General features: G+C 31.5%; 1 protein-coding gene across 1 annotated transcript; it reads right to left on the reverse strand.

The window, feature by feature from the left end:
• Positions 1-9,354: 9,354 nt before the first annotated feature.
• LOC133819752 (LRR receptor-like serine/threonine-protein kinase RGI1) lies at positions 9,355-13,552 on the reverse strand. The gene is made up of 2 exons (XM_062253082.1): positions 10,223-13,552; positions 9,355-10,135 (listed from the first exon to the last, which is right to left on the reverse strand). Exons 1-2 carry the CDS (start codon positions 13,131-13,133, stop codon positions 9,606-9,608), a joined length of 3,441 nt encoding a protein of 1,146 aa, XP_062109066.1. The 5' UTR covers positions 13,134-13,552; the 3' UTR covers positions 9,355-9,605.
• Between the last annotated feature and the right edge of the window lie 810 nt (positions 13,553-14,362).

The raw sequence follows: 14,362 nt of genomic DNA on the forward strand, positions 1-14,362 counted from the left end.
TTATATTAATTTTATATAACTATGTTTATATTAAATTTTTCCATGGTTGTTTTGAAAAAAATTTATTAATTTTTTTTGTAATATGAATTGTGTTTATTATTTTTTTATTTATTATAAACATTTTTTTTCCTTTTTTTTTAGGTTGTACGTTTTTTTTTCAAAGTGTGGGTAAGGTAACCAGTTGCTTAATTGATTTTTCAAAGTTATGTAAAAAAAAATCTTACAGCTAGGTTAAATAACATTTATCCAAAAGAGTAACCAGTTACTTGTTTGATATTTCACAGTTATGTAAAAAATAGTTTGATTTTTCAAACATTTTATAAATATCAAAATTGGAATATGCTTAATGCGATTCAATACGAGTAAAATAAGTTCAATAGTTAAGTTGAGTTCCTACCTCTTTAGAATTTTCAATCCGAGCCCAAAGCAACACTCTCAAGCTTAACGACTATCCTAGAGTGATTTAATTCAATTTATATATCACGTTTTTCCTACGTGCATAAAATGAGCAAACGATTATCATCATTGCATTCCTTATTCAAAATCGTGTCCAACGACATATATTATGACCATATATAAAAAATTTAAGTTCTAGAACCTCACCCAAGCGGTGTATAGTAGCGGTTGGTGGTGGCAGTGAGCAGTGTACCGGAAACGTCAATGAATATATGCATGACATATATCAAAAAGATCCCCTCGATGAGTACATCACGGAAGTACAGCTCCTTTGCCCAAATGAGCTCTGATGTCACCGGAAAATGCTTCCAAAAGGGTGGAGATACCCAAAATCTCGCCGGAGAAAAATGGCGAGTTGACCAGAATGACTTAGTGGGCGACGTTCCTCTTGCAACGTTGATTCCAATGGTGTCACCCACTCGCCGAACGGTGGTCGGAGTTCGCTGGAAAGTCACCTCAAAGTTTCGACGACAAAACTTCGGAGTGGCCGTACGGGCGCGTCCTTGCTCCGATGGTCACCAAACTTTGGGGTCGCTGTCGTCGCCAGTCAGAGAAGTTGTAGCTCCGGCGCGTGTTGGAAATGGCGCTCCGGCGGTGTTGTGGCCGTGGCTGGTTTGGAGAGAAAACAAAAAGGAAAGAAAAGAAAAAGAAAGAAGGAGAAGAAGATGTTTAGGGGAGAGAGAAGGGGAAAAGAAGAAGAAAAAAAAGGAGTACTGACTCTTTTTTTTTACTCAGGTGGGTCCTACCCACATAAAAAAATTAATAATATTTATTTTATTTTTTTCTAAGTCTTTACAAAAGCAGTTGCAACTGTATTGTGGGGAAAAGATGCTGAGTGTTTGGTAAATTATAGATTTGAAGTGTTCTGAGTTAGAAAAATTGTATACTCAATATATTTGAATATAATATACTCAATCTGTTTTATTTATTAAAACAGATTCACATATACTAAATATACTCAATATATTCGAATATAAATATTTTATTTATTTAAACATGTTAAAAGTATAATTATTTTTTTCTTTTAAAATACGAAATTGATATGTGTTTGATAAATTATAATTTAAAAATATTATGAGATGCAAAAATAATATTATAATGTATAATAAACTCTATATTAAAGTAGTTTGTTAATTTAAAATTACAAAAATAAAAAATATTTAAAAATATCTAATAAATATAAAATATATAAAAAAAATTTTGAAGAAAATAAAAAATATTTAAAATTTAAATATTATTTATTCTATTATCATATTGATTTATTTTAAATATTTTTATTTTGGGTAATATATATATAAAAGTAAATATATTTAGAGAAAAAAAATACATTTATTTAAAAAAAAAATTCAAAAAGTTGTTTTTAGAAAAACTAAAATGGGACAATTATAGCTTTTAGTAGTAATTTTCACATAAATTCTTTCATAAGATATTTTTTAACGGTGTACCAAACAATTTTATTAGCCTTTAGAATTAAAAGATTAAAAGCTGTCAGAACCAAGTATTTGGTCTGTATAACAGTATAATAGAGTAATGGAAATTTACAAATTAATTTTTCAAAAAAAAAGGTTACTAATTATTTATGTTGATTTTCTTCCAAAAAAAAGTTCTATTATCAATGATTCTTCCTTCTATATATAAATCGAGTAATTATTTCTGCAAAATATAAGTCAATCTACTAATTAATTTGTTTTCCCCCTTTATCGAGAAGGAATCACCTTCAGCAACAAAAAAAAAATATAGTAATTAATTTTTCAACAAAAAAATTTATGATAATTTAGTTATCAAATCCTTTAAAAGAATCACTTTCCAAAGGGGGCCAAAAAAATGAAAAAGAAAATTATTTGAGGGGCCAAACATATATATAATTTTTTAAACAACTAAGGAATAATAATAATGTAAAAAAAATTCCCATATGTATAGATTCCCTTGTATGTGTATAAATAAGTTTGTTCTCACTCATATTTTTTCGAATAATAATAAAAAAGATAAGTAGGTATATTACATTACAACAAAAAAGAAAATGGCCGTCTGTGGAAATCTCTCCAAAAATAAAATTATTAGCAGGCAGATTCTTATTGCTGTTGTCATTACCTTGCTTTTCCTTTCACTACAAGGTATTTGTTTTTTATTTTTCTCATATTTTTGTTATTATTATTATTTTTTCATGAAAAGATTTATATTTTTATGTTTGTCCAATATCCAAATAGAAAAAATCTCACTCCTCCTGCCTTAGAAATGGCATGGAGAGACAGAGTTGCTCTTACCGGTCAGGCTAACCCAAATTTTTTTAAAATTATAACCAATTTTTTATAATTTAATATATATTGTAATTATAGTAGACACCACACAAATTTTTAAAATAATCTAAATATTTTACAATATTGAAAATTAGAGTTCAAAATAATTAGTTATATGTGCAAAGAAACACACGTACAAATAACTATTTAGACCATTTTTGAAAATCATAAATTATTCGAAATTTTATAAGAATTGATCGAAATACCTGCTGTGCCAGAAACAAAACTTATATGTTGGAATAAACTGGCATCATTTTGATCATGTGAGACAACTCGTATCCAAGATTTTCGTTGCCCTAAAAAAATCATATATAGTTGGATTTGGAGTGGATGTTGATTAATTTTGATTTTGGGATGCAATGTAGGAGCGGCAGAGATCAGTTGCCGGTTCAAATGTGATCCCACCAGAGATTGTAACCAGTTTTGCACTGAAAATGGGTACAAAGGAGGGCAGTGCTATCCACCACTTTTTCAATATTGTTGCTGCCATGATTAATTACATCTATTTTCATCCTTTCATTTCATGAACATGTTGCTGCTTAATTATTATTTAATATAATAATAATAATAATAATAACACCCCCTTTAATAAATAAATAAATATGTGAGGTAGCAATTTCCCATTCAGTCTGATTTTATTATTATTATTATTTGTTTTTGACATGTGAATAGTTATAAATTTTAATTTTTTATTATAATAATGTATATTGTAGTTATTTAGAACATATTATAAAATTTTAATAGATTTCAAATAATATAGACTACTGAAAATAAAGTTCAAACAACTTTTGAGTACCCAAGTAGAAAATTTGACTAGTGTGGGATACTGCAACCGTATAATTTTTTTCTTTATAGTAAAAAAATTATATAAATAATGTGTAAGAACAATAATATTACAAAAAGTAATTGACATACGCTTTCTATAACGTATAATATAAATAAATAAAAAATCCCTAATAACTGAGCATTAATAATAGGCACATTCTTATTTAAAAAACAAAATTTATCATTATCGGTCATCATTAGTGATACACATTAATTCCTTATTAATAAATTTGGTCATTCAAATCCAATCCACTTTATAGTTAGATCATCTATTTATATCGAAAAATTATCAATTCGTATTAAAGAGTATTTTTCAAGTATTTTTTGTTTTCTATTAAAATTTAAATCTGCCCTTAAAAGAACAATTAATTTAAATCATCCTAAATTACAAAGGCTAAAAAGGAAAGACATTTTTTATTATCATTATTATATAAAATATCCACATCAAATATAACCATTTAAATTGTTACTAAATGTCAAAATCATAATAATAATTACAATTGAAATGCAATTTTTTTAGGAAAATTAGCAACAGACCAGGGGAATTGGTGGCTGTAATTAACATGCAATAAAGAGTAATTAATATTGGGCCTTTAAAGAGAGAAATGTTCTCCAAATTTGACACATAATTATTTATTCCATTTGATATAAATTACTTAAATTTAAAATCAGTAATAATTAAAAGGATTTAAAGTCCCCCAACCTAATAAGAGATAATCATTTTTTTTAAAATAAAATAAAAAAGATGTCTTCAAGTTTAAAATTGGGTGCAAAGCTTTCCAAATTCTTGTTAGGCACTGCCACATCTCAAAGTGCCTCCAGATCAAGAGCTTTTGTCACAGCTGCCACAAGGCCTCTACAAGTAAGTTATAAATATATATATATTTATGATATATATATATATATATGATGTGATTTTTGGATGATGTTGTTTTTGTATATAATTTGAAAGCAATGAGAAAAAATATAAATATATATAATTATGTTCTCCAATTGTGTTCATGGTTTACAGTTAAAAGATAAATTCTGTCTTTAATATCATTGTAATTTTAGGAGAATTTTTTAAATAGATATTTTTTAATGTTATTTTTTAAAATGATATTTCCTTTTACCATTTATTACTAAATAATATTTTACACCGACTATCAAGTTATTCGAAAAAGAAAAAAAAACCAATATTTTACAAAAAATTATATACATATAAAAAAATCAAAATCATTATGCAAAATTACTATAAATGTAAAAAAACATCTTTAAATTAAAAATCTTTAATGCTTTACATAGCTCATGTAAATATTTTATGTGTTTTGAAGCGAGATTAACATTTTTCTTTTCACCTTGTTGGATTGTCAATCACGTAAATTTCAAACGAATTTATTCATTTATTATTTTGTTTTTAAATCTCTCAGTCTCTCTATCTTCATTTTTCACACCCTATTATTATTAAAATCTATGCCGAATAATAGGAATAATTTTTATTGTCCAAATTTTGTTTACCTTGTTCAAGATTTGTTCATTTATATATGTGAGAAATGCTAAATACACTCTATCTTTTGTACTCTTTTGAATCAATGAATGACACGTGGATTCCACTAATGATTTAAAAAATATTAAAATATAAAAATAAAATAATATCCACATGTCATGCATGAATAAAGGAGAGTGTAAAAAAGAGTGCAATTGAGAGTGTCATTAACACTCCTCTATATATATGTGCTTATCTTCTCGATTATTCTTCAAATTGAATTTTTTTTAATGAATTGATGATGTTATAATATGAAAAATTAACTTTTTAATTAATTAAGAGGGTGGAATTATAATATTAATTAGTAGATTTGTTTTCTCCTTTTACAAAAATATCTCTACATATATATACACACAAAATTTATGATAAAAAAACTTGTTGATGATGATGTTAATTAAATACAAAAGGAACTAATGTGAAATTTATTACAAAATAAATAATATATATTGAATTATTGGGTGATGAAAATGAAATGAATTAGGCAGAGTCAAAGAAAGAGCAGGAGGAAATAGATGCATGTGAGAAGGCCAAAGAAGCTGCAGAAGCCATTAAAAGTGGAGCAAAAGAAGTCAGGGAAACTTGTGAGTTCATAAGAGACACTGTCCAAACCACTGCCCAATCGGTATGCTAATTTTCTCATACACTACTAATAACCACAAGTTTTTTTTAATAATAATTTTAGTGATTTTTCAAAAAAAAAAATTATTTTGCAAAATTATATTCTTTCAATAATTTTTTTTTTGTTTGCAAAAATAATTAGGTATTTTGAATTTTCGATAGTGTCAAGAATTTCTCACAAAGTATGGTAGAGTATAGGGTTTTTCAAAATAGTATTTCGTCAAAATAAGATTATTGTGCAAAATAACTATACGTTGAGGGACTATATTGTAAAAATTATCCAAACAAAACTATTGTACAAATTGACTAAAAAAAAATGATTTTGTTTTTTTTGAGTAAAAAGTTAGCTTCGTTAAAATCTTTCAAGAACAAAAACCCAGTGAGAAAAACTCAAAATTGGAAAAAGAGTATCAATGAAATATAATATAGTGAATACGATAGAGGTAGCCAGACATAATACTAGCCGAAAAAAATGCTAATTTTGCTAAAGAGTGAACCGCTCCATTAGCACTTCATGAAAAAATATTAAAAAATAAAGGTTATTTTGCCAAACATCCCTTTAAACATGTTGATCTCATTATTGGTATTTTTAGAGTGAAATTATGAAAGGAAAAGCATTTAATTAAGTTTGTATTTATTAATTAATGGTATAAATGGGAAAACAGGTTAGCAAAGTAACAAAAGAAGCAACAGGAAAAGTGACAGAAACAGCAGAAACCATCAAAGACAAAGCCAAAGGCTCAGTCTCAGGAGTTGTGGGCATTGCCCAGAAAGCCACCGATGTTGTCAAGGAAATTACCGGCGATAATTAAAATTACACATTATATTATATTATATATATTTATGATTACACCAAATTTTTTAAAATAAATAATAATATGATAAAATATTAGTTTATTTTTATTTTCAATTTGCAAACTTCCAGTTGTAAAATCAGCTAAATCTAAATATTATGTATTTCCCTTCTCTCTTTTTTTGACAAATTATGTATTTGCCTTTGTTTTAATTAAATTGTTGTTTTTTAATGTGCTCATTTGCTTATTATAATAACATATTGCTATACTCAGTTCGATCTAGTATGGTAGGTTTTTTTTGCTTTTTTTTTTTTTTATATTGTAACATTTTAAAAAATAGTTTTTCTTTTATTAAAGAAAAAAAAATTACCGAATCGGGTTTGAGCCACTCTGTCACATACGATGCGGGTCTGACCCAACCCACATCAAAAGTCTTAACAGGGCGAGGCAAGGCGAGAGCTTAGCGAGTCAGGTGACCCGCGAGTGATTGAGAAAAAGACGAATTAATTTGGTGTGTATTTCTTTTTCTTTTTTTTTTGTCTTTGAAAGTAAATAATAAAAATAATGGCATGTTTAATAATCATTAATAAACATTACATATGTTATAATCATTCTTATTCATTTGTTTACTTTTATGTAATAATATGAATACTTTATGGGGACCATATGAATTTGGGAGAAACAATGGGAATATTCTTCTTCCATTTTCTTAAGTAATGACATTACAGATAATGAATTTTTATTTATTTTAATTATTAAAAATTAAAAAACAAATTTATCCTAAAATATACATTTTCTATAAAAAGTAATTTAGTCAAATTAAAACATTATACTTACATTTACTAGTTACATAAACAAAATAAAATGTTTCTGACTTATTTTCTGGTTAGTTTAATAAACAACATAATAAATTAATAATTTTAATACTTTAATATTTTATTCTCGTTCATTTCTCTCATTGACTTATTCTAATTACGATTACAATTTAATCGCATCATAAAAGTAATATAAATAATATAATAAATATGCTATAATTATTTATTATTATTTTTTATTTTTAATACCATTTTCCTTCCTTTCAATTTGCCAAACAACTTTCTAGAAGATATCAAATCCATCTTCTCCTTTCATATTTCCACACCTAATATCCTTTCTTAACTAGTTAATGGAAAACTAATAAATTATCTAATAATGCAATGTTTCCTTATAATACAAATTTTTATGCAGGATACAGAAAATTAAGGAAAAAAATCACCACAAGTATTTTCTTAAAATTAAAAATACTAAAAGTTTGATGTTATCTTAATATTCAAACTCCTTGCTTGTGTGCACACATATCGAATCTAGTCAGATTTTTTCAACAAAACAAAAAACAAGTGAAAATTACACCTAGTACTCAATTTAAGTTAACTTCTTTAATTTTTACCCATTTTTTAAAACTCTTTGATTAATACCCAAACTATTAATGACTCTACCCATTATACAGTGGTATAGTGGAACTGACAGTGGAATATTATTTAAAGAGGGAAGTAAATGACACGACAGAAGCAAAGATTAAAATTTTTATATTAGACTTCTAGTAGTGTTTTAAAGATAATATGAGAAATGTGCTTAAAAAAGTAGGTAATATCCAACTAAATATTATTAGTAGCTATTTTTAGTTAACTATCCCTATTTTTCAAATTATCCCAAAAAAACAATCAAGTAAATATTAGATTTCACAGTGGGAGTAAACAAAAAACAGCCAAAACCAACCAATAATGAGTGTACTGAATGTGCAGGCCTTATTTTAATAACATGAAGACTGAGCCTGTTGGCACTGTTGAAAAGTAAGCCACACAACACAGCACAGCAGTCTAAGAATCTTTGGAAAGGTACACAAAGTGGGAAAATTTTAAGAATCAATATTATCTTAAACACTGTTTACCAAACCAGAGAAACCAGAAAAAGTTGGGAAAACACAGAACCCACTCACTCACTCACTCACTCACTCCCCAGAAAGATCCACAAACCGTTATAATGGCACAAACATGCACTTAATATGTTTGGGACCCATTCTCACTTCCCAACCCAACATTTTAATGTCAAGTCATCTCTTTGGTTGTTTTTTTTTAAGTCTTTAAATTTTTTTATCTGAGTATACGGACCTTTTTGCTGGACTTATTACTAGATTCTCTTCATCATCCAAAAGTTTCAATCACTAGTTTTGTCCAACTTCTTTTTCTTCACATCATTGTAAGTATCTCTTGTGACAATCCAATCTAACCAACATTTTTTTTTCGGATAAAGATAAAATCTTTAACTTGGTGGCCTCAATATGTTTAGGAAAATACCAGTTCGGCTTCTGTGTTTTTCTCAAATATGTGATTTCGGATCTTATATTTTACAAAATAGTACTTTATACCCATTTTTGGTAAAAAAAATTCAAATATAATTTTTTATTCTCAACTTCTCGGCCACTTTCGTCATTTTTCTGAACGCATCGCATCACTAACAACCCGAGAATCGATCTTATAATTGAAAATATTTTGACTAAAATCGAGTGTAGGGTACTATTTTGATCTATTTTGTAAAATACAATGTCTGAATTGTCATTTAACAAAACACAGAGACCAAATATTTGGAAAAAATAGAGGGGCCAAAATGGTATTTTCGCACATGTTTATGAAACTTTATTAAAAGGGATTTTTAGCATAAATGTACCTTTAAGTTGTACTAGAAAAAAAATTGACATTTAAGCACTTCAATTCTATAAAGAGTAACAATTAAGTCTTAGATATGTAAACATATTTAAAGGTCAAAATTTTCCATTGAAAAATTCTAGAACTTGGTTACCATATAGTAAAAAATTCAGAGCATTTATGCTAAAAATACTTGGTTTTTTTAACAATGATAACAAAGAGAGAAGGCAAAAAAGAACCTTGCACTCTTCTATTGGCCTATTTTTTTTTTCTTGCACTGAATCCAGTTTATTACACATATAAACTTTTTATCTTTACATCAATAGAAACAAAGACTACAACAAAGAAAAGAAGAAGAAGAAAGCTAATGAAAACAATGACAAATTTGATGACTTATACAATAACTTAATTACTTCAAACCCATTTTGACATTAGAGGAAGTAGAAGAGTAAAGAAGTGAGGAAGCAGAGAAGCTTGTGTTATTGCTTTTTGGGAACAATTTTTGCATTGCCATGGCTGCAGCTGCTGAAGATGAAGTTCCCAAGGCTCCATTATTAGAGCTATAGTTCTTATTTTCTTGGGCAGGAGAGCCTTTGAGAAGCATATCAACTTTAGCATACTCTTCTCTTTCATGCTTGATCTCTTTGAGCATTGCTGAGACATCTTTCATGGTTGGCCTTTCATCTGGGGCTGAGTTTACACATAACAAGGCTATGCCTAAAGCCTGCATCATCTCCTCTATCTCTGATTCTGATCTTGAAAGCAAGCTTGGGTCCAACACTTCAATCCCTCCCCTCTTTTGTCTAACCCAATCCACTACATGTAGCCCATCTGGTATCGTTGGATCGATCGGTTGCTTGCCTGTCAAGACTTCTAACACCACCACGCCATAGCTATAAACATCGCTCTTTTCTGTTATCTTCATCATGTAGCCATATTCTGAAAAAAAAACAAGAGCTAGTATTAGTTAGTATACATGACAAAATATGAACTACTGAGTACTGAGGGATTGAGAGGAAAACTTGCCTGGGGCAATGTATCCATAGGAACCAGCCACTGTGTTGGAGGATCGAGCAAAATCGCCATCATCAACCAGCTTAGCTAGTCCAAAATCAGCAATATAAGGCTCGAATTCAAGACCAATAAGAATGTTATTGGCCTTGATGTCCCTATGAACTATTGGAGGAACACAATCATGGTGGAGATAAGCAAGTCCTTGAGCTGCACCAAGCAAAATCTGGTACCTAAGCTCCCACTCCAAGCCATTACTTCCTGTCCTCTCATGGAGAATACTGCCTAAGCTCCCATTAGGCATGTAATCATACATGAGCAGCCTTGTGTTTCGATTCCAGCAACAACCGAGAAACCTAACAATGTTCTTATGGCGGATTGAGCCAAGAGTCTTCACCTCAGCTGAGAATGAGTCGCGAACACCAGACTTTTCATCAACAAAACCTGTGGTGGCTGCAGCTGCTGTAGCAGGCCAGAGCTTCTTCACTGCTATAACATCGCCATTTTGCATATCAGCCCTGTAAACAACCCCAGAACAACCTTTGCCTATTACATTTGTGTCCACTAGACATCTCAGTATTTCATCAACTGAGAAGTTGAGCTTCTGGAATGGAGTAAATTGCCATGGCCACGAGTCTCCCAATTCTGAATCATCATCGCCATCTCTGATTGTTCTTCGTGCTCTTATCATCGCAATTACTCCCATTACCACCATTGCTATGGTCAGTGTGATCAGCAGAGCTAGTGCCAGCTTAAGTCTCCTTGACCGCTTTGTTTCATATTCGCTTCTCGCTAGTCCATTTCTGTCTACATCGCTTAGAAAACATGATTCTCTTATCGAAATTGAAGAGCAAAGCCCTTTGTTTCCTTCCAAATCAGTTGGAGATAACTGCCTGAAGAGCTTGTTGTCTGGAAGATAACCAGTGAAGTTATTGTAAGAAACATTAAGAGAGACAAGATTATCAAGCCCTCCTAATGGATTCAAATCACCCTCAAGCTTGTTATGTGAGAGATCAAGTATGGAAAGCTTGGTGAGAGCAGATATCTGAGATGGGATTGGTCCTGAAAGTCCATTGCAGCTCAAATTAAGAGCTATTTCAAGAGCTTCAATTCGACCCAATTCGACTGGTATGGAGCCTGTTAGCTCATTGCTGCTAAGATCAAGCAATTGCAGACTCAAACAAAGGCCAAGAGACAAAGGTATTGTTCCAGAGAATGAATTCCTAGTTAAAATGAGCTTGTTCAACGAAACCAAACGACCAAAACTAGCAGGTATCTGACCCGAAAATCGATTGGATGAAAAGTCCAACACCTGAAGCCCTGATAGAGAGGACAATGTATGAGGCAAAGGACCTTCCAATGTGTTGTTACTAAGGTCTATCATCTGTAACTCTGTGCAGCTTCCAATCTCATCCGGTACCATACCGGAAAGGCGATTCGTAGAGAGATCAAGAAAGTTTAAGCTCTTTAGTCCTCCAATTGCTGCAGGTATGCCACCAGAAATACGGTTGTTCCCAAGCCGGAGTCTAACAAGAGAGCTGCAGTTGCCTATATCAGGCGGTATCGAACCCGAAATATCATTGTCAATCAAGAGAAACTTGGTAAGGTTCCGAAGCTGAAACAAGCCTGGAGGAATGGTACCGGTGAGGTAGTTGTGGGACAAGTCCAAAGCCTGAAGACTAGTACAGCTCGCCAAAGATGAAGGAATGCTTCCCTCGAGCTGGTTTTGCCAAGCGAAGAACACATTAAGCCTAGACAATTTTCCAAGCTCTGGTGGGATCAGACCCGAAATTTGATTAGTATCAAGCTGCAACTGTTCTAGTTTAGTAGCGTTTGAAAGATTTGGAGGTATCGAACCCGAAACATTGTTGTTACTAATCATAAACTCAATAAGCTCAGAAAGCTTTCCTAATGATAATGGAATTGTACCAGAGATTGAGTTCAAAGAAAGATCGATATTTGTCAAGCTAATACAGTTCCCAATCTCTTCTGGGATTGCCCCAACAAGACCGTTCTGCCATAAAAACAGTTGCTCAAGCTTCTGGAGCTTACCGAGCTCCGGAGGTATCGAACCAGACAAACTATTTTCATACAAAAACAAGCTCACTAACTCAGAACAGTTACCTATCTCAGGTGGGATTTCGCCAGAGATCATGGTGGTGTAAATAGACAGAGTCTGAAGCTTGCTTAGCCGCCCCAGTGAAGCTGGCAACGTGCCCGAAATTCCGGTATCGGCAAGCCCCAAAACCGTCAAGTTAGCACAGTCACCGAGCTCATCTGGAATTCTTCCGACAATGTCTTCATTCCCTCCGGCCCGAATAACTTCCAGTCCGGTCAGTTTCCCGAGTTGGGTCGGTATAGGCCCACTTAACCGATTATCATAAAGAAGAAGATTCTTTAGCTCAACACAGTCACCGAGCTCAACTGGGATCTTCCCAGTGAGCTGATTCGAGTCCAGAATCAAGTCCTGGAGATATCGAAGCCTCCCAACACTCCGAGGAATCGAACCCACGAGACTGTTCGAGCTAAGGTCGATGACTCTAAGCTCCGTACAGTCTCCAATATCCTCCGGTATGTGTTCGGTGAGGTTGGCATCTGAAATGACGAGTCTTCTCAGGGACTTAAAGGAAGAAAGGTTCGAAAGCAATGGAAGGTGAAGTGGTACAGAGTTTATATTGACATCAGTGACGAAACCTTCAGGAGAGCATGTTATGGCGGTCCATTTACATGGATTTTGGTCTTGAACATTCCAGTTGAAGAAAGAAGAAGAAGAGGGTTGGAGCCATGATAATAGGAGAGAAGCTTCGTGGTTTGCGGCTATGGTAGTAGGAGCGTGAAGGAGCGTGAGGAGGCATAGAAAAACAGAGTATAACGAAGGAGAAGAGTAGAAGAAGAAGGTTTGCCTCGAGCTGGGCATGGACGACATTTGCCTCAATTTCCAAACCTTTTTCTTCTTTCTCGGGTTTACTGTATCATCGGGCTTTGCAGCCTCTCTTTCTCTCTCTTGCACTGTTTTTTGCTGGTTTCTTGCTTTGAACTCAAACTAAACTCATAAGAAAAAAAGAACGAGACTTGAACCAAAGTTTTGGTCTTTGGTTTTCTTTTTCAATCGAAGGTTTGATAGCGAAAGAGAAAAAGAAATAAAGAAAGAAGAAACCAATGCCTTGAGATCAGCAAAAACTGCAGCCCCAGGCCCAGCTTAGCTCAGCTCCACCACACCACACCGCCACCATCACCACCCCCATCTCTCTCTAGATTTGTAAGAATAGAATATTGGAGGGGTTTTACTTGGTGAGTTCACGCGCAACAAGGGAGACAATATCTGTGCATGAATATAGTATATTTATATATATATATATGTAAACGTATACATGTGTGTTTGATTTGCTTAGTTTATTTTATATTTTGACTCCATTAGAGAGTGCTTATATATATTGATTAAAACAGTAGAGAGAGAGCAGTTAGCTCAAATTCCAAGTTAGTGTTTGATTTGGTTTATTATTTAATTTAACAAACATTAATTAAACATACAGAGTTACATCTTTCTTTTCCTTTTGACTCATCTCAAGAACCCACTAGTGAGTGAGTGAGTGATTTGTTTCTTTTTTTACAGACGTTTTTCTATCGGAATTAATCATAGGATTAGGTTTTAAGTGTATATATATGTGTGTTATGTTGTTTGAGATTATTATGGATTTGGGAAAGTTTTTTGTTTATGGATTTTTCTTTTTTGGTAAGTTTATGTATTTCATCTCAATCCATGCATGCATCTACTTTACTTTTCATATGTTTTGATTTGACTGAGATATATGTAGTTTCAATTAAAGTCGATCAATTCTTTACGTACCAAACTATATGGTACAAATAAAATGAGTTGATGTAAAAAAATGTTTTTAATAATTTTAGGATATTCTATAGTGGAATGGGCGACCCCAATTTTGACTTTAGTAGTAGGGGCCTCTGTGTTTTTGTTACGACGTTTTAGGTATTTTATTTATTTTTGAAAATTCTTGAATAATTATCGTTATCGAAAAATAAAATTTAAAATAGTCAATTACACGTAAATAAAAAAATAGACATAAGTGCAGCTTATAATTTGAACCATGTCTTTGAAAATTTTCAAAGACAGGAAGAAATATCAACTATAACTATAAT

The sequence above is a fragment of the Humulus lupulus genome, chromosome 2 (assembly GCF_963169125.1).
Source record: "Humulus lupulus chromosome 2, drHumLupu1.1, whole genome shotgun sequence".
NCBI classification, from domain to species: Eukaryota; Viridiplantae; Streptophyta; class Magnoliopsida; order Rosales; family Cannabaceae; genus Humulus; species Humulus lupulus.